This window comes from Leptosomus discolor, chromosome 1, assembly GCF_034619465.1.
Source record: "Leptosomus discolor isolate bLepDis1 chromosome 1, bLepDis1.hap2, whole genome shotgun sequence".
NCBI lineage: Eukaryota > Metazoa > Chordata > Aves > Leptosomiformes > Leptosomidae > Leptosomus > Leptosomus discolor.
In genome coordinates this window covers 157,378,428-157,400,411 of record NC_141391.1, presented here as the reverse complement: position 1 = coordinate 157,400,411, position 21,984 = coordinate 157,378,428, and the positions used below count along the sequence as shown (strand labels likewise).

At 42.9% G+C, this 21,984-nt stretch overlaps 2 protein-coding genes across 2 annotated transcripts in view; both read left to right on the top strand.

The window, feature by feature from the left end:
* The window catches only part of PAH (phenylalanine hydroxylase), a 37,671-nt gene extending 25,799 nt beyond the window's left edge, over positions 1 to 11,872 (top strand). The window contains exons 7-14 of the mRNA XM_086468219.1: positions 2,140 to 2,336; positions 2,704 to 2,839; positions 4,151 to 4,220; positions 5,857 to 5,913; positions 6,882 to 6,977; positions 7,969 to 8,102; positions 11,106 to 11,221; positions 11,829 to 11,872. Coding sequence (XP_086324345.1) covers positions 2,140 to 2,336; positions 2,704 to 2,839; positions 4,151 to 4,220; positions 5,857 to 5,913; positions 6,882 to 6,977; positions 7,969 to 8,102; positions 11,106 to 11,221; positions 11,829 to 11,872 — 850 coding nt within the window. The remainder of the gene's footprint in view (positions 1 to 2,139; positions 2,337 to 2,703; positions 2,840 to 4,150; positions 4,221 to 5,856; positions 5,914 to 6,881; positions 6,978 to 7,968; positions 8,103 to 11,105; positions 11,222 to 11,828) is intronic.
* A 5,605-nt stretch (positions 11,873 to 17,477) lies between these two features.
* LOC104352213 (tyrosine 3-monooxygenase) overlaps positions 17,478 to 21,984 on the top strand; it is a 32,363-nt gene continuing 27,856 nt past the window's right edge. Inside the window, exons 1-2 of the mRNA XM_009958492.2 lie at positions 17,478 to 17,672; positions 18,577 to 18,751. Coding sequence (XP_009956794.2) covers positions 17,478 to 17,672; positions 18,577 to 18,751 — 370 coding nt within the window. The remainder of the gene's footprint in view (positions 17,673 to 18,576; positions 18,752 to 21,984) is intronic.

The following is a 21,984-nucleotide window of genomic DNA, read 5'->3' as shown; positions in this document are numbered from 1 at the left end:
TGGTAAAAATTGTGATTGCAAAGTAGAAAGTAACATATGTTGTACATTTAGGGCTCCACTTTGCACAGGACTGTGATGAAAAGATAGTCCCTGAGCCAAAGAGCTAATAAACTAATCACAAAATGAGAGACAGAATTGGACTGATTGATTGAAAGTGTAAAAAGTAAGGTGAAAAAAGTCAGGAGCCCATTTTATAGCTAGAAAATTTGGATAAGGCTTTGCAGGCAGATGTGGATGGGTCTAATACCCATTTATAGGCATTCCATAGAAGGTTTACCTTTCCTGAATAACGGATAGAAAATTCTGGTCTCTAGTTTGCAGGCTTTCACCAAAACCGACATAGAAATAAAAGAAAAACCATGTTAACTACCCCCTCGTTCCAAGATTCAAACTGAAACCATCTTAGGAAGGTGAAACCGTTATATTCCAAGATGTAAGTAATTAGTATTTAGTCTGTTATCCAGATCCTCAGACACATTGGAAACAGAGCCTATACAGACCTGGACCTGTGTCCCAAAAGCACCTTTTACGTGAAGTCCTTGGACTTTCCAATAAAGTCTTTCAGTAATAGAGCAGTAAGCAGGATGTGACAGCCCATGTCTGGGCTTCTGGGGCTTGTAGAAAGAAGGTATGTGTTTTTTGTAACTCTGAGTGTTGATTCAGGAAGGCCCACATGGATCTGTGCTGTCTTTGCCCTGGGTGCTACACCTGATGGACTTGCCTTTCAGGGTCTATAGTGGGGAGGAGAGGTCAAGGGGGGTCTCCAGCATGGAGGGGCGGGGAGGGGTTGGGGTAGAGATGAAGAGAACGGGTCAGGAGGAGAGAGACAACCAAAGTTATCATGCTTCATGGGAAGTATCTGAAAAGGCAATGTGCATAACTTGTGAAGGTGCTACCCACCTACAAAGGTAAGGTGGGTCTGTGGTTGCTTGTCTTGTACTCTTTTTCCCACCATCAGTTTCATCCTCTTCTATGTCTCTTTTGCACCTATTTTGTCCTCTTTCCTGCTGCTCTTTTGCCTTTTTTCCAGGTACATTTATGCATTGTTTCTGTTGAATGCTTAATTTTCTGATTTCTCTTTTCTTTGCTTTTAGCCTGCCTCTTCCATCTGCCATCCTTTGCTTCTGGCCCTGTTGGCCCCTGAACTTTTTTAATTGAAATCTGCAAGGTTTTAAAGCTATAGATTCCCCTTATAGCCCTGGAAGGTGGTTGAGGATTACTTAGGAATGCTATAGGAACAACAATCCCCCAGCAATCCTCATAATTCAACGTGATGTTTAAAGCTCCACAGATCAAGGAGGGTTGATACAGACAGACAGAAAATGATGGTGCTCCAGAGGAGCTGCCCTGAGGCTCAAGGAAAAAAATGGAGTAGAAGATGGTGGGGTGTCATCAAGAATTTAACAATAGGTCTCTGGGGCTTGGAAAGCTCCAGCATTATTCCAGCAGTGATGATAACCCTATTAAGTTACTTAAAAGCCTTTGATTTTTCAAAGCTGCTGGATTCACCTATGGCCCTATCATTATTGCTAAGGAATTGACTATTCACAGGAGGCCAAACTACATTGCTTGTGATTGTTTAGTTCCTGCTAGCTTCAACATGAACTAAGCACATGGAGGCCTGAGGGTAGGATTTGACTCAAAACTGCTTATTTCAATTATAAAAAGTCAAACTGGCTGGAGACTGCATCTGTTACAGCATAAAGCACAGATCAGAATTTCTCTACACCTCCAAGAAACAGAGTTTTCTGGAGCTGATGGTTTCCCTGTTGTAACAAAAAAATAAATCTAATGTGTATTAGAACAAGAAGTACAACTGCTGCTCCATATCTAGAAATGCAACTAAATTGAAACCAACAGCCAACAAATATTTTTAGAAGAACATCTTGGTAAGACTAGTAAGCACTAATTTATTTTTACCACAATAATAGAAGGAATTGTCTAAAGCCAGTAGAATCCTTCCTAACCTGTGCCTAGGGATAAGTGAGGCTCCTTTTGCACCTGCGTGTCAGACCAAAGGCATCTCCACTCCTGCACTAGCAGCTCCTGGCCAGCCCAAGTAAAGCTCCTGAGTATGATGCTGGTGGCATGGGACATTTTCTCTGTTGCTCCGATGGAGAGTATCCATTTTCTTTCCAGTGGCCAACCTATTCCTCGAGTCACCTACACAGAAGAAGAAAAGAAAACATGGGGCACCGTCTTCAGGGAGCTGAAGAGTCTCTATCCAACTCATGCTTGTTATGAACACAACCATGTGTTCCCACTACTGGAGAAATACTGTGGCTACCGGGAAGACAACATTCCCCAGCTTGAAGATATTTCAAAATTCTTGCAGAGTAAGTTTGAAGCATATAAAAGAACCAAATCAAATGAAAGGCCTCAGCTGTCAATGGGGGTGGTGCTTCCAGAGATGGAAAAGCAGTCCCTGCTTTATCACAGGACCCCTATGGTGCTTGGGTGCATTAGTTAACCTGTGTCCCAGGTCCCTCTGAAACTTCCAAGGATACAATGGTATAGATGCTCAGATACTGTGATGGTGGTATACATGGGTAGAAAATTCCCTGCTCTTTCACAATTAAACTCTGTTTAACATAAGGCAAGCAAAGAAAACATTTAACAAACTTTTTCCACTGTGAGGAGTCCAGATAAAGATAAATCAAACACACCCACTGTTTTTAAGATATCATTTTTTTGTCTCTTCAGCCTGCACTGGGTTTCGCCTGCGTCCTGTTGCAGGCTTGCTCTCCTCTCGGGATTTCTTGGCTGGACTGGCGTTCCGAGTATTCCACTCTACACAGTATATTCGCCATGCGTCCAAACCCATGTACACACCAGAGCCGTAAGTACTTTGGCACAGAAACTGTGTAAAGTTGCAGCGGACTAACAGCAGGGTCAGCCCAACTGATAATAACCATATGGGACTCTGCAGCACTCCTGGGAACAGAGCTAATGGAGAGCAGCCAAGTGACTGCTCTCTTCTGAAAACATTTTGAGAAGATTTCTAGTCTTTTTAACAAGCTTCATCCTCTTCTGCAAGTTCTTATGGGATGGATGAGACAGTTTTGCTACTGAAGGCATGCTTGCGTGGTGGCTGGGACATGAGAGAGCAGTGTACAAAGGCATTTAGCTTAGCTATTAGCACCCAAACACTGGTGTGAAATCTACTGCAGGAATGACTCAACATGTTGCACAGAAGCTTCTGGCAGCAAGATACAGGAAGCTCGGATTGCTGATCCCTTCTCTTTTTCAGTTTTATGCTGTGATGTTTCTCTCTGTCCCTGTCCATTGTCCTTTTCCACTTGCTGTTTTCAAAACAGTTTTCTTCCTCTGCTTCAAATTGTTGCAATTTTTCCTCCCCTTCCTTACCATTTCTTTGCTTCCTACTTCTTCCCACAACCTCCTTTTCCCCTCCATTTTCTATCCCTCATTGTTCTGATTTTCCTCTGTGCTTCTGCTCACCCTATTCTCATCCTGCAGAAAGCCAGGCTGAAATGTCTTCCACAGACCTGGCCCTCCTGGGAGCATCTTAACTCTATCCCATTTCCATCTCACCAAATCACTTCTCCGTCTTTGAAAAATCTAGCAGTCCCTGGGTGATTTCTTCCCCAAACATGCCTGTCCAGCTGCCAACTTCAACTTCTGACGAAAATAGTCCTATCTGAGGAAGAACAGGCTTCCACATTTCAGTGGGAGGTGTTGGGCCTGAACAGGGACTAGAGTTGAGCTCTTGAGGTACATGTTGACACCACGGTGAATTGTCTTAGTAGCATAAGCTTCATCTAAAGATGTTTCTTGTCCTTGAGATTGAAATGTCCATGTTCTCTTTGGGGGGTGCTTTCTTTCTGGGCTTCCCTGAGCTGGGTGGGCAGTTGAATGGATGGTTTTCTTCCATAAGGAAAAACAAATAATATATCTTCCTTCCTCTGAGGGATGTATGATAATAAAAGCACTGAAAACCCTGGAATGTGCAAATATTTCCATCACCAAGAATAATTTTAGAGCAAAATGTTTTCCTGAGAGTCTTGAACATTATTTGCTGGTAGGAGCTAATGCACTGCACTCTTGACTATGTGTTGACTCTAGGGCATTCATCCAGCATTGCTGGACTTTTCCTAAATTAAATTTATTCAGATGTCATGTTTTCCTGCAGTGATATTTGTCATGAGCTGCTAGGACATGTGCCTCTTTTTGCTGATCCGAGTTTTGCTCAGTTTTCCCAGGTAAGTTACTCAGTGGTTATACTATTTGTATAATTGAAGACAACAGAGACTAGGTAACTTAGAGGACAAACCAAGGGCTATGAGGGGTGGGGTGAATTCACCTTTAAGCATACTGTTTAAGAATGGCTGAGGCTGATTTATTTATTGCTTGAAATCTTGACACAAATCACTTAGGTGAACTCATACGCTCAAACTCCAAACGTCTGCTTTGTGTGAGTTGTTTATTTACAGGCAAAACATTTACAAAGCCATCATCTAAAAACCTTTTTTGTAGATATTTATCCTTCTGAGCACAGTTAAATGGATCATGAGTCAGATGAATTATTGCCCCACCATGCAGTCCAAATGGTAGGGAAAGTGGAGATTTTTTTTGTTTTCTGTTGAAGCCACAGAGGAGGCTGAGTAAAGTGAGGGACTGTCTCAGATGCAAGCATGGGAGAAGGCTGGAGAGGAGCTTTCTTATTGATAGTGATAATGTCTCTGGAAGAGAAGCCAAACCTTGGTGAAAGAGTAAACTTTTGTCTGCATATTACCAGAAAGAGAAAGTCAGAAAGAAAGAAAGAAAGAAAGACAGAAGGAAAGAAAAATAAAGACAAGAAGAGAAAGAAAAAGAGAAAGACAAAGAAAGAAAGAAGGACGGAGGAAGGAAGGATGGAAGGAAGGAAGGAAGGGAGGGAGGGAGAGAGGCAGGCAGGCAGGCAGGAAGGAAGGAAGGAAGGAAGGAAGGAAAAGGAAGGAAGGGAGGGAGGAAGGAAGGAAAGGAAGGAAGGGAGGGAGGAAGGGAGGAAGGAAGGCAGGAAGGGAGGGAGGGAGGGAGGAAGGGAGGGAGGGAGGGAAGGAAGGAAATTGGACTTGATGTAACATCCTGCCCAAAAGACAAATGTTGACTTGGTGTAGTCAGTGCTCAGCATTGCCCTCAGGCTCTGCCATTTCCCAGAACAGGGTTTTCCTTCAAGATAAGCCCTACTGCACCTTGGCTTATTAGGATTTGACATGGTAGTGGCTGCTCCCATGCTTTTGGGGGGGGTGTGTGTGATGCCCATATTTTTGCACTGTGTATTCCTCACTGGAGCAAACCAAGAAAGGTACCTGGTTATATATAGTTTTGTGTGGCTGTCTTCTGAATCCAGCTATTGCTTGCCTCCCAGGAAAGTCTCCATTAGCTCCCAAGGTATGAATAAACTCTTTCAAATCATGCCCTGTTATTCAGAAAAAAGAACTCATTCAAGGCCTTGGGAAAACTCCTGCAATCAGGGCCAATTAAAACAAGAGAAATATTTAAGGTGTATGGATGTGGTTGATTTACCTCCTTTTGACCATATAATTCTCTCAGATGTGTGTTGTAGACTTGATCAAATGCCTGTCAAAGGAAGAGGAAAATTTTATTTGACCTCAATGGGCTTTGTACCAGGCACAAAGGATCATGCTTTGTAAATTACATTTGGACAAGACCCTTTGTTAATTTCTGGAGAGATTTCTGGTTTAAAATTGATGTTGCATGATAGGAACATGTCCTGTAAACATTTGTGTGTGGTAGTAAGCGATGGTAACATTTAAAATGTGAGAAATTACGTAAGACGAGACAGGAAGAATGTTTGTAATAAACAGCTTGAAGAATAATGGTTTATTGTTACAGGAAATTGGACTGGCATCTCTGGGAGCTCCGGATGATTTCATCGAGAAACTCGCTACGGTAATTTAATAAGTAGGGGCTCAGTTTTCCAAAGCACCCTGTGTTGTCTTAATTCTGCTGCCACTGAAGTCACTGGTAGAACTCCCATAGAGTTGAATGGGAACAGAGTGAAGTCCATGACTGGAAAACCCCACCCTGAAACAGTTGCATTAAAGGAAAATAGCTTTGGCACCCCTTATTCAAAGTGACAGTTGTGATTAAACACAGAAGCCCAGACAAGATTTCTTCCAGCACAAATATATTGGGCAAGCAGAGATTACATGTTACTACATCCCTACAGGAAATTTCAGGAGGCAGCTTCGGTAGCTCTTCTACCTGCAAGTGTCTCTTCCCTTCCACCCTGCCTGGCAGATAATGTCCTCTGCAGTCAGTGTGGCTCACCTGAATCCTACTGAGACCCAGAGTTGCAAACTTCAAGTAAAAACAAGGGTGTGCCTATGAGATTAGTGTCCCCAGCACCAACTCACCTGGGCAAAGCACTGCACCATCTTTGCTCCTTCTGATAGATGAGGTAGTTCTTCTGAGCCAGAGCAGATATCCCTTCAAAATGACAGACCAAGAATTCAAACTAGGCCACACATCATCTTCCTTCAATATTGCACTGACAGTCCATTCCTGTGTGAAACAGGACACAAACTTCTATCAACTAAGAAACTTTGGGGTTTGCCAGCCAGAATGAAATTTTATTGCTATAGTTTGATTGTCTCTGCTCTGCTGACAAATATAAGCACAGTAAAACACAACTGTGCTTGTCAGGGAACTGAACAGATTTACAGGCATACTAACACTGTGCCCCTTCCAGGAGAAGAATTTCAGTCTGTGGGGACATTTATTGTATTTATACAGTTGATATTTGACACATGGCAACATTTTAAATAGAAATGTAAAGTCTAAATTTATTCAAATCAATGATGTGCACCTACTCTTTTTGATCAAGGAATCATGTTTCTGTCTAATTTTCTTGCTAGGTTTATTGGTTTACGGTGGAGTTTGGACTATGTAAGGAAGGCGATTCACTCAAGGCATACGGTGCAGGGCTGCTTTCTTCATTTGGGGAGCTGCAGGTGTGTTTTATAGAATAAGATTTCAAAGATCATAGAATCATAGAACGATTTGAGTTGGAAGGGACATCAAAGATCATCTAGTTCCAACCCCCCTGCCATGGCAGTGGCACCTCTCACTAGACCAGGTTGCTCAAGTTTCTATCCAACCCGACCTTGAACACTGCCAGGGAGGGGGCAGACACAGCTTCTCTGGGCAACCTGTTCCAGTGTCTCACCACACTCAGGGTGAAGAACTTCTTTCTTATATCTCGTCTAAACCTGCCCTCTTCCAGCTTCCAACCATTACCCCTCATCCTATCACCACATGCCCTTGTAAAAAGTCCCTCCCCAGCCTTCTTGCAGGCCCCCTTTAAGCACTGGAAGGCCGCTATCAGGTCTCCCCGGAGCCTTCTTTTTTCCAGGCTGAACAATGCCAACTGTCTCAGCCTGTCCTCGTAGGAAAGGTGTTCCAACCCTCTTACCATCTTAGTAGCCCTCCTCGGGACTCGCTCCCACAGTTCCCTGTCTTTCTTGCGTTGGGGTCTCCAGAGTTGGACACAGCACTCCAGATGGGGTCTCACTAGAGCAGAGTACAGGGGTAGAATCACCTCCCTTGACCTGCTGGCCACACTTCTTTTGATGCAGCCCAGGATACGGTTGGCTTTTTGGGCTGCAAGTGAACACCGTTGGCTCATGTTCATCCTATATAAGATGTTTATAATCACTCAAATTTCCCTTCTGAATGTCTTCAGACCCTTATTTTGCTTCATACTTTGTGCATAGAAGTAACATGAAATGTCATACTTCACTGAAGAGCTCTGACAAATGTGTCAGTGTATACATATACAGGGAAATCATACTTGCTTCTTTGCTAGTAAGTGATGTCGTTGTATTCCACAGGAGCAATTCTTTCATGTCTGAAATGGGGTGGCATTCAGTATCTCTATATTACTTTCACAGCAAATTCAAGCACTTTTTAACTGAAATAAGTTTCTTACCCTTTTGCTCATAGTATTGTTTATCAAGTAAGCCTGAGATTCAGCCTCTTGTCCTGGAGAAGACTTCTGTGCAGAAGTACCCTGTTACTGAGTTCCAGCCTGTCTACTATGTTGCAGAAAGTTTTAAAGATGCAAAAGAAAAGCTAAGGTAATCCAGTCATTCCACAGAAGACCCAATTTCTTGTCCATTGCCAATACAGTGGACGCCATTGCCACAAAAGAACTTGTGTTGACAGTAATGTTTTGAGAGGCATTAGAAAAAGTTGTGCAGTGCTTAAAGAGACTAAGCAGTTGTTACACTCAAATTCTTGTTATGAGCAATAAAGAGAACATACCTTATGCATGAAGCCAAGAATTTGTGGTTAGTCTAATTAAGAGTTTCATCTGTATAACCAAAATGCAACAAAAATTATTATTAGTCCAATTGCAATGATACTAACACTTAGGGTCATAGCTAGCTGATAAATGCAAAACAAGTCTGTTTAAAAATACTATAGTTAGAAGTTCTTGTACAAAAAATCTGCTAGGATCTACCCCTATTCCTCTGAAGTTATACTCACCCTTACACTTTCATTTGTGTCTTAAGTCAACAGTTTCAGTATGGTGTTGTGGTGGTGGGTGGAGTTGTCAAGTAATCAGCATCTTGAGGTCTTCAGAGAAGGGCTGTGATGTTAACGAATGGAGTTTCTTCTTTTTTTTGTGAGGAGGTGGATGGTAATGCTTTGTTCCTTCCTCCTCAGCTGAAGGTTTACTTAAGGCCATTTTTATGTTTTCTAACATGCTTTACATCTTGCTTTTTCTACATTGGTCTGCAAATCTGTGTTACTTCTCACTTTAATATTTAGGCTATATATTTTTTTCTTTGTCCGTTTTGTTTCCTTTAAAATTGTTTTTTTTTTTTTTTTTTTCCCTAGCTCCTAAATTTGCTTTACTGTGAATGACTGACCAGTGGGGAGTTGTTCATGGGGACCACCAGCATCTTCCTGTGTTCGTGCCTTTAAGGCCTTTGTTTGCAGTCCATGCTGGTACTTCTTCACGCTGCATTACTTTAGGGTCAGACTTAGTTCACTGTGTACAACATAACTACTTGCTATTCCTGTCTATATAAAAATTATTAACGATAGGCATTTTTGCACACACTTATTCAGAATTAAGCAAAAATAAAACAAATTAGGTAATAGCTCATGGTCATTAGACAATTGTTATTACAGCTAAACAAAACTGCAAGCAAGCCTAATAATCCCAATCCTGAGGCCTGTGTGGTTAGCGTAATACAGAGCCTCCAGCTTGTTACCAGCAGTGTGTTTACAAGACTACAGAGCTACACAGTAAATCTTTCAGTCATCTGTGACTCAAGTACAGATTCAGTTCCAGTTCAACCAGACTTTGAAATAACGGTCCAGGCTCAGTTCTGGTTCTTGAAATAGGAATGGCTCAGACCGTTTTTAGGGTTCGGCTTGGGTTCCACCTCATGAAATTTCTATTTCTGTTTAAAAACCCCACCACTGTATTTCTGAATGTTAGCCAAGCCACTGGGGGTTAGCCTTGGTTCGCACTCAACAAATATTTCACTTGGAGATGCCACACAGGGACTTGTCCCAGACCTGCAGTCTCTCCTCTCTGTTATTCACAGATAAACACATACTGAGATCCAAGATACTCTGCTGTCCCAGGTTCCCCAGCTCCAAGGTCTTCCTAGTTACTTCCCCTGCTGCTTCCTCAGTTGTCATAAACCTGCAGCATCTCCTTCTGTCCTTTTCTCTGGGGTAATACCTGAAAAAGATGGCCTTCTCTTCTGGTTTGTGCTATTAATATCCTGCACACAGTTTCTATCTTCTCTGTATACTTCTCTAACTGAGTAGCAAGTTCCTTGAGAAAGTGAAAGATGCTGCTTTATTCTATACAAACTATCTTGAAACTTTTATTTGTTTCAGTGACTAAACTGGAAAAGTTGTTAAATTGAAATAGGGGTCTGGGGGTTGGTCCAGTGCCTGTGTTCATGGCTTGCACATGGACATGTGTGTTTGCGTGTAATAGAAAACCATCCTGAAAAATTATTCTGAGGCTGACCTGAAGTATTTCAGCTTAAGGTATTATTTTTTTATTTAGGATCTTACCTTCAGCTGAGATTTAGGAAGACTGTCTTCTGATGTGTATCTCTCCCCTAAGAAAAAAACTGGATTGATGCCACTAAACACTTTCACCATAGCCAACATATTTTTTTTTCCACTGTCACACCTTGTGGGCTGCTCACCCTGAACTCTATTTGAAACAATGGCCTTAGCTGATAATAATTAGGACTAAACTGAAGGAGAAATGTGGAAGTGGCATCCAGCATATTCCACTGTTCTGGGCATATGGGATTTACCATGCTGAGTCACAGCCTGTATAGTAGGGTTCCATAATCAAACCCTGCGTGCTTTCCTTCCTCTTTCAGCAATAACTTCAGTAATCTGAAGCAGACATGTAAGCCAGTATCCTGCTGGTGTCTACAAGGAGCCTGGAACAATAGCTCTGACTATCTTGTCCCATTCAGAGTCCTCCTTTCCATGGTTCTGTGGTTATGCAAATTAATGTTTTCCCAAGACACCAAAATCTTAATGTTTCTGCCATGGAATTGACTATTTTGCAGCAGGGAAGGCTGCAAATAAGGGGTGGCAAGAATGTTGCTTCAGTCCATTGACTATCTCCTATCTTTGCAACAATGACTTGGAAGCCACTACCAGCCATGCCAGAAGTTAGCAGTCTGCTTGCTCCTTGATATGTCAGGATGACATAGATACTTGACCTTGTTCTCCCAGAAATTGCAGACTTGGATCGGAATTTCTATATTTTGCATTAATGAAAGGTAAGTGAGGTTTTCAAGTTTGGCAAATTCCAATAGCTACATTGTTGGCCTATACCAGGAGCAGTGTTGCCGTGCCAATAGCATAACTAGTTCTGTTTGGAAAAAAACAAAGGTGGTAAGGACAAATTCAGATTCAAGTGTGTTACAGAATGCTGTAGGTCTTAGATCACTCAGCAGGAATTTCAGTTATTTCCTCATGCAGATTTTCTTATTCCCCTCATCAACGAATGCACACACCAAGAAAAGAGCGAGATACTGAGAAAAGGACCTTTTAAAGTTGATTGCTTTTGTATTTTTCCTCAGGAAATTTGCTCAAACAATCCCTCGTCCTTTCTCTGTTCGGTACAATCCCTACACCCAGAGGATTGAAGTCTTGGACAATGCAAAGCAGCTGAAGAACTTAGCTGACACTATCAATAGTAAGGAACTACAGATTCGTTACCTTTAATTCCTCAAAACTCGGATCAGAAATAACAACCACAAAGAAAATTTCATCTGGTTGCATTTAATGCTCTAAGCCTGACAAGATAAAGTAGCACATCTCCTTTCTTGTGCAAAAATTCTTTCCTAATTCTAGCCAAGCTTCAAAATAGCATTTCCACTTGACTGTACTTTGTTGCACCTGAAGTATCCAGTTTTAGTTGAGGTGCTAGGAAAGGCCAGAAGGCCTTGTGATGCATTCATAGGCTTTAGCTGTTCTCAGTAAGGGAGAAAAGGAAAAGCTTGGCTTTAATCACATTTCCTTTTGCCACTCTAGACTTTTTCCTGATACATTTTCCCCCTAACAGTAGCTACCCTGCTGAAAGCCAGCACCCTCGATCTTGTGAGCCATCCTTGTATGGCTGATGAAGTCAAAGGGCTGACTTTGCAGAACTTACTCCAGTAAGACCCTAATAAATGTGTACAATCCAGCACTTCTTTCCTCACTTTATTCTTTCAGGGAATGGATATGGAGGGTAAATATATACAGGAGTGTTAGAAATGGGCTAGCTGTAGAATTAACTGTTCTGATTATTTCCTTTGCAGGTGAGATGGGGATCCTTTGTAATGCCCTCCAAAAGTTAAAGTGAAGATTCTCTGTAACTTGCTCATCACTGGCTACTGACTAGAAGCTGCCTTGTGCAAATGCCAGTCTTCATCTAGCCTCAGTCTATTATCTTCCTGTGTACCACATGAATGCTTATGTTATGTATCTTAATTACTATAGATTAGTAGAGAAATAGACATCTGCAAGTGACGGTTGACTATTTTGGCCTTCAGACACTAATCCATTTTTTCTCACTAATGCATAAAAATGACCTTAGCTCTGGGAATCCGGGGAAAGCCTCCATATCTCTTGTGTCAAAGGTTAGCAGAAGGAGATCTCCACCATGCAGAACTATAGTCTGCTGCAGCTGTGAGGTTGCATTACCACCCTGGGCCCAGGGACAGGATGGCAATGACTAACAGACTAATCCGCCTTGCTTTCTCTCAAAGTCATTTTCCCCTCAGTCCCCCACATTTGTGCAAGGTTCCCATGGAGTCCAAACTCTACACCTTTCAGGGGGTATACATACGCTACTTGACCCTCTGTACTGCTACTTTTACACCCAAGCACTTCTATCCTGAACTACTTTTTTTCCCTAAAAATGTGATGTTGCCCTTGATCCAAAGCACAGAGGCTGGCGGAAAAGACAGCAAGTATGCTACAGCCTCGTTAACAAAGATTTATCGCTGTGTGTACATATACTGTATTTGAACAGGCACCAATCCAAAAAAAGGTTTGTGCAAGTCAAGAACATTGTATGTTGAAGTGTACCATTGATCTGCAGAGCAGAGGCCCTAAGCAAGGCACTGAGGTTGCTTATTCAGAGCATGGAGTCTGTGCCTCAATACAATACTCACAAATAAGCCCCTTCAGAGGAGAGTTACCAAAAGGCAAGTCTATGTGGCTTTTTGCAGTTGGATGTGAGGTCAGTTTGTGCAAGCAAGAAACCATGCAAATATTATAGCAGGGCATCAAGGCCTTGTTAGTCCAGTCTCAGAGCTGTGCTGGCTGTAATGTTGTGTAACATCATGGATCCAGAGCTGATTCAGCTTACGGAAAAGGGAGACTTCTCTTAATAGACATGCTGAACTACTCACTGTGGAAGGCTGATGTGTGAAGGCTACCTTGTGTTGTGTGTATCCTTCTCGGGGAGTGCTTTATTCAGCACTGCTAGGAGGTGTCTCCTAACTTTCTGGACTCACAATCCAGAAGTTGGATACCAACACCCTGGAAATGGAGGAAAAGTGGCTCTTACAATTCAGCTGAAGACAATCAGAGCTGTCCAACTCCTAACTTACTCTATGTGTGGCTAGAGCCCCCAATAAAGCTATGGGAGACTTGGATTAGCTGTGTCTCAGTCTGAGTACATTAAAACCCAAACATGATATCTTTCAAGACAGCTCCTAAGTCATGATACTTTTTGGAGTCTCCTTCCCTCTCCCACTTGAAATTTAATCTCCCTTTTTTTTTGATGAAAACAGTTTTATTCTTCCTGGAGTATAGCTTGACTGAGGTAGCAATTGAAAGCAAGGGTAATTTCACCTTAACCCAATGGCTGACCCATGGAGAGAGAAGAGCTTTCCTGTTCAGGAAGATATTTGTGTATTTTATCCAATAATTTTCACTGAAAGCAGCTAAATGCCCTTTTGGACTGGTCCCCATTATATAATGCTTCCCTGTGGATCCCTAGTTGAAGGAGTAAGGAGATCAGCACTTGTACATTGGAACAGAATGGAGCAAAGCAAAGCAGAACAGTATTTCCAGCTTGAAACAATTCTGAATCATGGTACTGACATGATTCAGGGGTCGCACTTCTGTTAAGAGATCCAAAGATGGAGAGGTATTTGAAAGTCCATGAGTCTCATGCCTACTATTGTACTATTTTTGTATTTATAGTTTGAAAATCAATGGAGCTTTAATGTAAGCGTCATCCTTTAGGAAGATAGAAAGTACAGCTGTTTCCATTATATTTATGGCGAGTAATAACATTAATCTAAGGATACCAGCTGGAACCCTTTTCAATAGACATATACTTATGCAAAATGGTATCATTTTGGTGCTTTGAAGTATGCTTTTTTATCTCTGTATCTTTTTTCTTCTTTTTTTTTTTTTTCTCATGACAATGTCTGTGTAGATCTTTCAGTCCTGCTTGGCATGTATTTCCAGTGTGAAAGTAGCTCGTATTTTTCTCTCTTAATATAATAGGACACATAAAGTAACTGTGTACCACAAAGAGACAATTTCATCCCAAGGGTAAAGTCTTTCAAACTAATCCTCAGACAGCTTTCCAAGCTCTTCTGCTTCTGGCTGTTGTTATGAGTGACAGCAACAGTAAATCAACAGTGATATTGAGAACCCAGGATTCATGGTTGTCTTTTATGGGCAAGTGGAACAGTTAAAGAATATTGATGCCACATGTCTGATTCTGTGTCCCTTAATGCAGGTTTAAATGAGCAGTAACTCCAGACAAAGCAGCATAACATAGCTGTTCAGCAAGACTGAGAGATGAGAAAAAGTTAAATGCTCAGTATTTTAAAAGCAGAGGAAATATACTGAAAGTAGATTTTCTTGCAGAACAAATTAGTTTGTGCATATGTACTTTAAATAGTACAAACAAGCTGCATTTTAAATAGTTCTTCTTAATGGATAACTTCTTATTTGCATCCCTAAAGAAAATTAAAGTTATGTAGCAAAATGTTCTTTGCATTACCTAGACAGTGTAGCTCCTCTTTATAAGGTAACCACACGGGTCAATCAGAATTAAACACACAGGTAGGGGGAATGCCTATTTGAGTTGTGTCCCAACTCAAAAAAGGCTCTCTTGCACTTGTTGACTGTCACTTACCCAGACAAGATCAGAAACTGATACAGAGAAAAGAAAATCTCTTGATGTGTGTAATTACCTAGGAATGCACAGCACAGCCTTGCTTGCTCTACCTTTGCTTACTCTGTACATCTTTGTATGTTACTCTGACTAACCTATCCCAAGTTAATCTTTAAAGTAACCTATCCCACTACGATCAGATTTCTTGATCTCCCTGTCTCCAGCTCTGTTTTAGGTGATCAAGGAAGCCCTTTCATGAAGCCCTTTTCCTTTTCAGTGACCTTGGCCAAGGTCAGTGATGGTAATGGAGGGAGGGCTTCTCGGTACAGGTTACACTGGGTGTCTTAAGATGCCTAGATCTGACAGCAGCCTTGGAGAAGGGACACTTTATTACCCAAAGGATGCAGAAATTATTGAAAGAGCAATTAAGCGCAGGAGGACTCCACAGGAATGCATTCTTTTAAAGCCTTTCTCTTTGCTACTTAAAATCATGCCGGCAGTTGGCAGAGATGACTTTTTTGATGCTCAAATGTAACCATTTAAATTAACCTAAATAAACAGAAATATAAATGCCGTATCCGTCTCAAACGAATTGTACTGTGCACATACAGGGCAGAAACATCCTCAAGGGTAACAGATCAAAACTGGGTAGGTTGTTTGTGGTGATCAGCCATGGCCTTTTAAAGCACCCACTCCAGGGGCTGCATGAGAGGGGGTGAGCCTACTCTTGGGGCAGGACAGCCTGACTTTCTGCAGGAAGAAGCTACCATCCCCCATGGGAAAGGATGACACACTGTGCTCCAGTCTTTGCACAGCCCTTTAAACTGCAGCACGCAGCCTGAGCCCTCTCCTCCTGCACTCCTAGAAGTCCCCAAAAAGGCTGAAAGCAGGACTCTGGGATGTCTCAGCAAAGCTGACTTACATCATGGGTGAGGCCTTCCTGGGTCTGTCCCAAGCATGGATCCAAGGTAGTATTGGAGTGTCCACTGGCTGGACAAGGACATTTCACCACCTGGAAAGCCAGGGCTCTCTGTGCTGGTTCTGCAGTGGGCTGCAAAGCTGTGCTGTAAGCTCTGCCTATGCTGCTTCAACTATCACACTGGCTGATAAGCCCAGCCTGGCTCTGTAGAGAAACCTCAATTCATACACAGAACCATGAGTAGTGCTGTACAGACGTACCGAGATGGGACCCTGACACTAGAGCATAAAGACAGCCATAGGAGCCTGACGTCCCTACTTTACCAGTATTTGTGGCTAGTGCCTTAACCTTGCATCTTGAACCCTAGAGCTTTCACCTACATGTCCACATGTACCTGGAGTAGGAGACCTTGTGCCCTTTGTGGCTTGTGCCATGTCTGTGGCCTGGATGTGGGGACACAGGCACCCGCCCTTCACAAGAAAGGCCCAGCTGTGACTCAGATAGTCAGACTCAGCTCAACTTATTCTGGGCTCAGCCTGGCCACCACTGCTAGGGGAACGTGGGAGTGGGAAGAGCCTTTTTCCCCCTTAAATCCCACTTCATCTCCATCACCCCATTCAGTTTGCAGCTGCAATTCAACCACCTCTGAAGTGCCCCCTTGCTCCCCACCCAGCCCTACCTTGCCCCACCCTACCCTGCCCTGCCCAGCCCTGCCTGCGGGCAGCACAGGGCCCTGCAAAGCCCACAGCACCAGAGGTCTGGATGGGCCGATGTTCCTCAGGATGCTGAGACCTGCCTCCTGGGCACAGTGCTCCAACATTCGCCTTGGGTTTGTCTGTATCAGCCAGGAAACAGAAGGGGAAATGAAGACCTTTCCAGTGCTCTGTCTTTGGCCAAGTGGAAACATGGTACTGTCATGGTCTCAGGTGAAAAAAGTTTGGTTGTACTGTCTTTATCTTCTCCTGGCCAGAGAGGAGGCAAGAGCAGTATAACACCGTTGTTCTCTGTCGGCCTGCAAGATGACTCTCACAGGTGTTCCAGCACACTGTAACTTGGAGTATGAAGATATGAGTGCTTATACCTAGGAACATGTTTGTAGATGTCAAGGGATGCCATGTCTCAGCTCCCCCCTGAGCTTGTCCTGCTGCCTGTGAGAAAGATGTGATTCTGAGCTTTTTGAGAGTCTACTTCACTGGAGATAAAATTGTGAGAGAAATGAGGAACTTAGCCTGGAGGCAGCACTCAGCTCTTGTAGGGCTACGTTAGAACAGGTCTGATACTGCAAGCACAAAAAAGCTCAGGAGTAGGACATGAACTTTGACTCTGGCTCAGGTCTCTCTGAGATTCCCACAATTGTGTCTGTGCAGAGGGAACACCACTCAGATTGGGCTAGGGTTTGGGAGAAGAGCCCTTTTGGTTCTCTGAGGGTATGGTCAATGCAGAGAGGACCCCAGTGAGTTAAGAGAGGGTAGGGAGAAAAGGCAACCTCAGACATTGTGCAGGGCAGTCCAGACTGGGAAATGTAAATGGGGATAAGGCTAATTGCCTCTCCACAAAGGACCCCATCTTCAGGGTTGAACAGCTTGCAAACACCTTCAAATAGAGGAGGGCCATGCTTTGAAGTTACTCGGAGGAGGAGGGTCATCTTGGGCTCTTGCGCAAATCCTACGTAGGCAATTTCCCTTGATGTGCCTGGCATGGCCAACATAAATGTCTCTACATTCAATACAGCAGCAACCAGCTTGCTTCACTACTGTCTGGCAGCTCTGATCTCACCACCTACCTAGATGCACTGCATCTCCAGTCCCACCACATTCCCTGGCCATTGCTCTGGGAGAAGCACTCACATCCTCAGGCAGTTTCCACTCAACACCTGGCAACTGCAATCCACTCCTCTGTCTCCCAATGAAGACTGACTTGGTGGGAATCACAGGCCAAAAGGAAGAGGCCAGCAAGAAGGAGATGCATGGCATGGAGTCATTAAACAGGCAAGGCAGCCTAGACTCCAACAGGGAGGATGGCAGAGCCTCTCTCATCCTGACCCTCACCCTCTGCAACGTGAGGAAGATTGAGCTCTCTAAGGCAGCCAAAGTCTTTGAGGTACAGACCTCACCATTCCCTTCCTCCACTGAGCCATCTCTCCCATACCTATTGCCTTCATCTCTCCCAGTCTGCATCTCCCCCGCTCTCCCCCTTCTCCTGCTCCTTGCCTGACTTATGCCTCCACTTGCCTTCCCCCTTTCTCATTGTCCTTCTTTTGCCACAGCTGCTCAGAGAAGTTGGCTGGCCACTCCAGATGAAGAAGGAGAGTGCTTTAGAGGGAGGGAGCAGCAGGACACAATCGTTTAGAAGAATCATCATTTTATGTAAAAGGGCTGTTTAAAGCAGATACCAATCTGTTACTCCTTTTCTAGCTGTTGTGGTGGTCAGCCATGACTAAACAACAGGCCAGCATCTCAAGCACTCAGATTATGGAGTCGTTAGAAGCCAATGAATTTTTTCTGCATATTTGGCAGGAGATACAGGGAGTATAAGAGCTGTAAACCATACAGGCATTATGTATTCCGGGCACTTAAAGTATCCCTACCAGGTGCTCACACTTATCTGTGAAATTCAAAAGAAAAGTATTATATCTGTTTTTAATCATTTGCAGTCTTTTAATAATTATAGTGTTATTATACATCAATAGATTTGCTTTCATTCTGCCAGGGTTTTAAGAGTTATCCAGCCACTCATTTGTTATTTCTGCACAGGTGAAATGTTACAGTCAAGAGCATCTCATCTTTCATCTCCGCCTATCTCTAATTCTATAGTGTTTACTCTTTACCTCTGTCTATATTTTAGCTCCTTCTAAACTGGGCATTATTAGGCTTCATTGCTTAACGTGCACTTCTTGTTAATACATGTTAGTCACTTTGTAAAGACATTGTAGAAGTGTATCAAGACTTACCTGGATTTTCAGTCTTTGAAGAAGATTCTTCATATGAACATCTGTTTCTTGCAGATGTTTGAAGCTCAGATCCATCACTTTGAAACCAGACGAGCCAAAAAGCCGAAGAACTCTCCTGCTGATCTTGACATTTTTGTTGAATGTGAAGTTTACAGTGCTGACGTTAGTATCCTTATCACCTGCTTAAAGAGAGTAGCAGAGGATGTGAAAACCAGCAGAGAAGACAAAGGTAAGAAACATATGCAATGATTAGTGCTGTTCTGTTTCTTTTTGGAGCAATTTTTTAAGCTTTAGCTTCATAATAGTAATTTAATTTGTCTGGAAAGCAAGTGAGCATGCATGTATTTTTGTTCACCACATGACTGTTTTCGCTGAACCGGGACCATTCCTATCAGTGTGGAAAGAGAGGCATTTCATCATAGCCGGTGGAACTGAGGTCAGAAAAGCATTCCAGCAAAACAGGAAATGAGAAGGATAGAACAGCAAAACAAGAAGCTGACGAGAAACTGGAAACTCCTCAATGACAGGAAGACTGTGTGCTGAGAGCTGAGCTGTGCAGAGAACTGACTGCTTTGAAGCGAACACATACATTTGATGGGAATGCAATGATGTAGCAGAGGGTCTGAATGTTTCATTTGCTTGTAGTGTATTGTATTGATTTTGTTAAAAGAAGCAGTAGCTGTCTGTTCATGGTACCCTGGCTACTGCCATCTGGGTCCACTAGGACTGTCTGGACGCTGATTGCTTCTTCACTGAAAAGAGCTAAATTGAACAAATTGTAAGAAGCTTCCAGAGTGCAAAAGGGAGAGAGGGTCAGCAGCAAATCTGCAGGTACTGGGCAGGTGGGTAGAACCTGACGAGCAAGATGAGCTTCTTGTAGAGAACAGACCCACTGCCAAATCTGGAGTAAGAGAGCATCAGGCATTTTCCCAGGCACACGCAAATCTTGTTTGGAGGTTGTGTAGCTTCAAAGGTTGCACCTTAGGAACAGCATTTCACCTGGAAAAGTGCTGCAAGTGGCTACTCCACTGCCTGTCCTGTATTTGAGTCACCACCCTGACCAGTCACCAGGATGAAAAGTGAGTTTGCCAGAGGTAGAATGGTATTTTTCCTATTTACAGGCAGGTGGGTGATGGGTGAGTACAATAAGCTGTTAGAGACCCTGAAAACTATCCTCAGGATGCCAGAGGTGCCCCTGGCAGATGAGAAGGCTGAGGGTCCAGCTCATATGTTGAGTTCTCTGAATACGGGATTACTGTGAGGTTCCCCACCCTTGACAAAGCCAGGCAGAAATCCCCAGGGCCCTTTTAGCTAATATGGTCCTGTTTGGACACCTTTGGATGTTGCTTGAAATTCACCCTCAGGCTAGTGATGAGAGACAGTCCATGCCAAGCTGTTCTCAGGGACTGTGTCACTGTTATCAGGGAAACTGGAGAGCTGAAGAAGGTTTTGGAGCTGAAGAAGCATTTCTTTAGGATTTCCTTGGGAGTTGAGAGTTTTGTGCTCAGAAGTAACATGTAGTTTCAGGTATGCTGGGACTGGGATCTACAATAAAAGAGGGTGTGTTTATGGTTAAAGTAGAGGAGTATTAGGGACATAATTCTCTTCACATTTTCCTTTTTCTTATGGTTTTGAACAGCAATCGTAAAAGTAATCAGACTTATTTTGGATGTAATGTTACTGGAATTAATATACTTGTCATGCAAACAGCCAGAGTCTTTCTGTCTCTAAGTTAGCTCAAACTTACACACAGCACTCCTTAGTTTGTGAAGAGCCTTTTCTGGGTGTTTCAGACCCCAGAATTCAGTAGTGCTCTAAGCAGTTCATTTGATTTCAAGATGAAAGTGTCAGAGAGTTGGTATTTGTGGCCCACAGAGACACCTTAGGTGTGGGCACCAGCAAGAACTGGGAATTTGGAGATTTTGGCCTTAAAGCTCTTTGTGTTTTTAGTTCTTTTGAGGTGAATTTGGGGGTGCTAAAGTGTCAGAGGACTTTCATCTCAGCTAGACCCTAGGTCGATTTTACGGGTATATCTTACTGAAAGTAGTGGTGCATCTTATTGAAAGAGGCTAGCTGCAGCTTCACTTTCTAATGGGGTTTGCAGATGCCTGTGAGAGCGTATTGGTAACTAGGGGATACCTGAGTCGTATAAACATGCTTACTGCTCAGTAATTATTTTACTGGGAAGGTGCAAATATGTACATTCTGGCTACCCCCACCACCTGAGGCTCCAGCTCCTGGATTAATCTATTTTTTTCCCATATGGAGTTTTTATACTTTTCTTCAGAGTTTTATGTGACCCAGACAGGCCTTCCCAGGCGCTGTGCTGAAGGACAGTAATGAGACTATGCCCTGCCCATAGTAGCTTTAACCCAAATTAATTTGGTACTTGGTTGGGAAAAGAAGCGGTTATCTCTGCCTCTATGAAGCAGAGACAGATGCAGCCAAACTGGCATCTGTCAACACTATCCTTGTTTTATTGGCTGCATCCATTTCTGTGACCAGGCCAAGGGTTCTGCCATGGTCCTTCCTCACCTCTCCTTTAGCCTGTCTGCCCTCTCCCAGGACTCAGCAAGGGATAGGCAAGATGTGTATAGGGCAGTACACGGGAGAACTTGTGGTCAGGTACAGGTTTTGAGGACATATGGCCATAGATGGCAGGACAGGCATCTTACATCCAGAACCATTGGCACAGCCAAAGACAAAGGCTCAGCAAAAAAATCCTGGGGTGATGTAAGACATCTGTCAGACTAGTATCTCTTCCTTCTTGTCACAGAATTGGCCATAACTGCATGAAAGAACTGGAATTTCCCAACATTAGTGTGTATTTCTAGCTTTGTATCTCTGTGAACAGGCTGTGCCTGATTATAATATAATAGGGCTAAAGCTAAATTTGCTATTCAGTACAGAGATACCTGGTCTCTTGTTAAGTACAAGATTAAGGTGACCCCAGACATTTTCTGAGCTGTAACACACAAGTCTGATCACAGCATCAGTCTGACCCCAGAAAGGAGCATCATCTTTGTCTTTTAGTATTTTTTTAATCCGTTAATTATAAATGCTGGCACTTAAAATGAGCCTAATTTATTTTTATTTTAGTCACCAGAAAAAGTCCCCACTTCAGGGGAAAGAAACTGTTTGGAAATTCAGCTAATGCTAGGATAATCTTGCTGGGAAAAAAAAAAAAAAAGAGCCAGAAGGAAAAAACCTGAAGTCAAGATACTTCTTGGCCTGTTCTGTTTCTAGAAATTTCATGTGTTTCTTTTAAAATATTGTTTTCACTTTTAAAGAGATGAACATCTAAGTCTACTTTTTAGACATGATCGAAACATTTTCTTGAATCCAAAATGTAGAAGTGAATTTGTTGTACTGTGTCAAACAGAACATTTCGTTTGGCATGAAAGGAAACAATTTTACCTTTAAAAATTGTTTCTCCTAATTAAAACTAAGAGGTTGTCATTG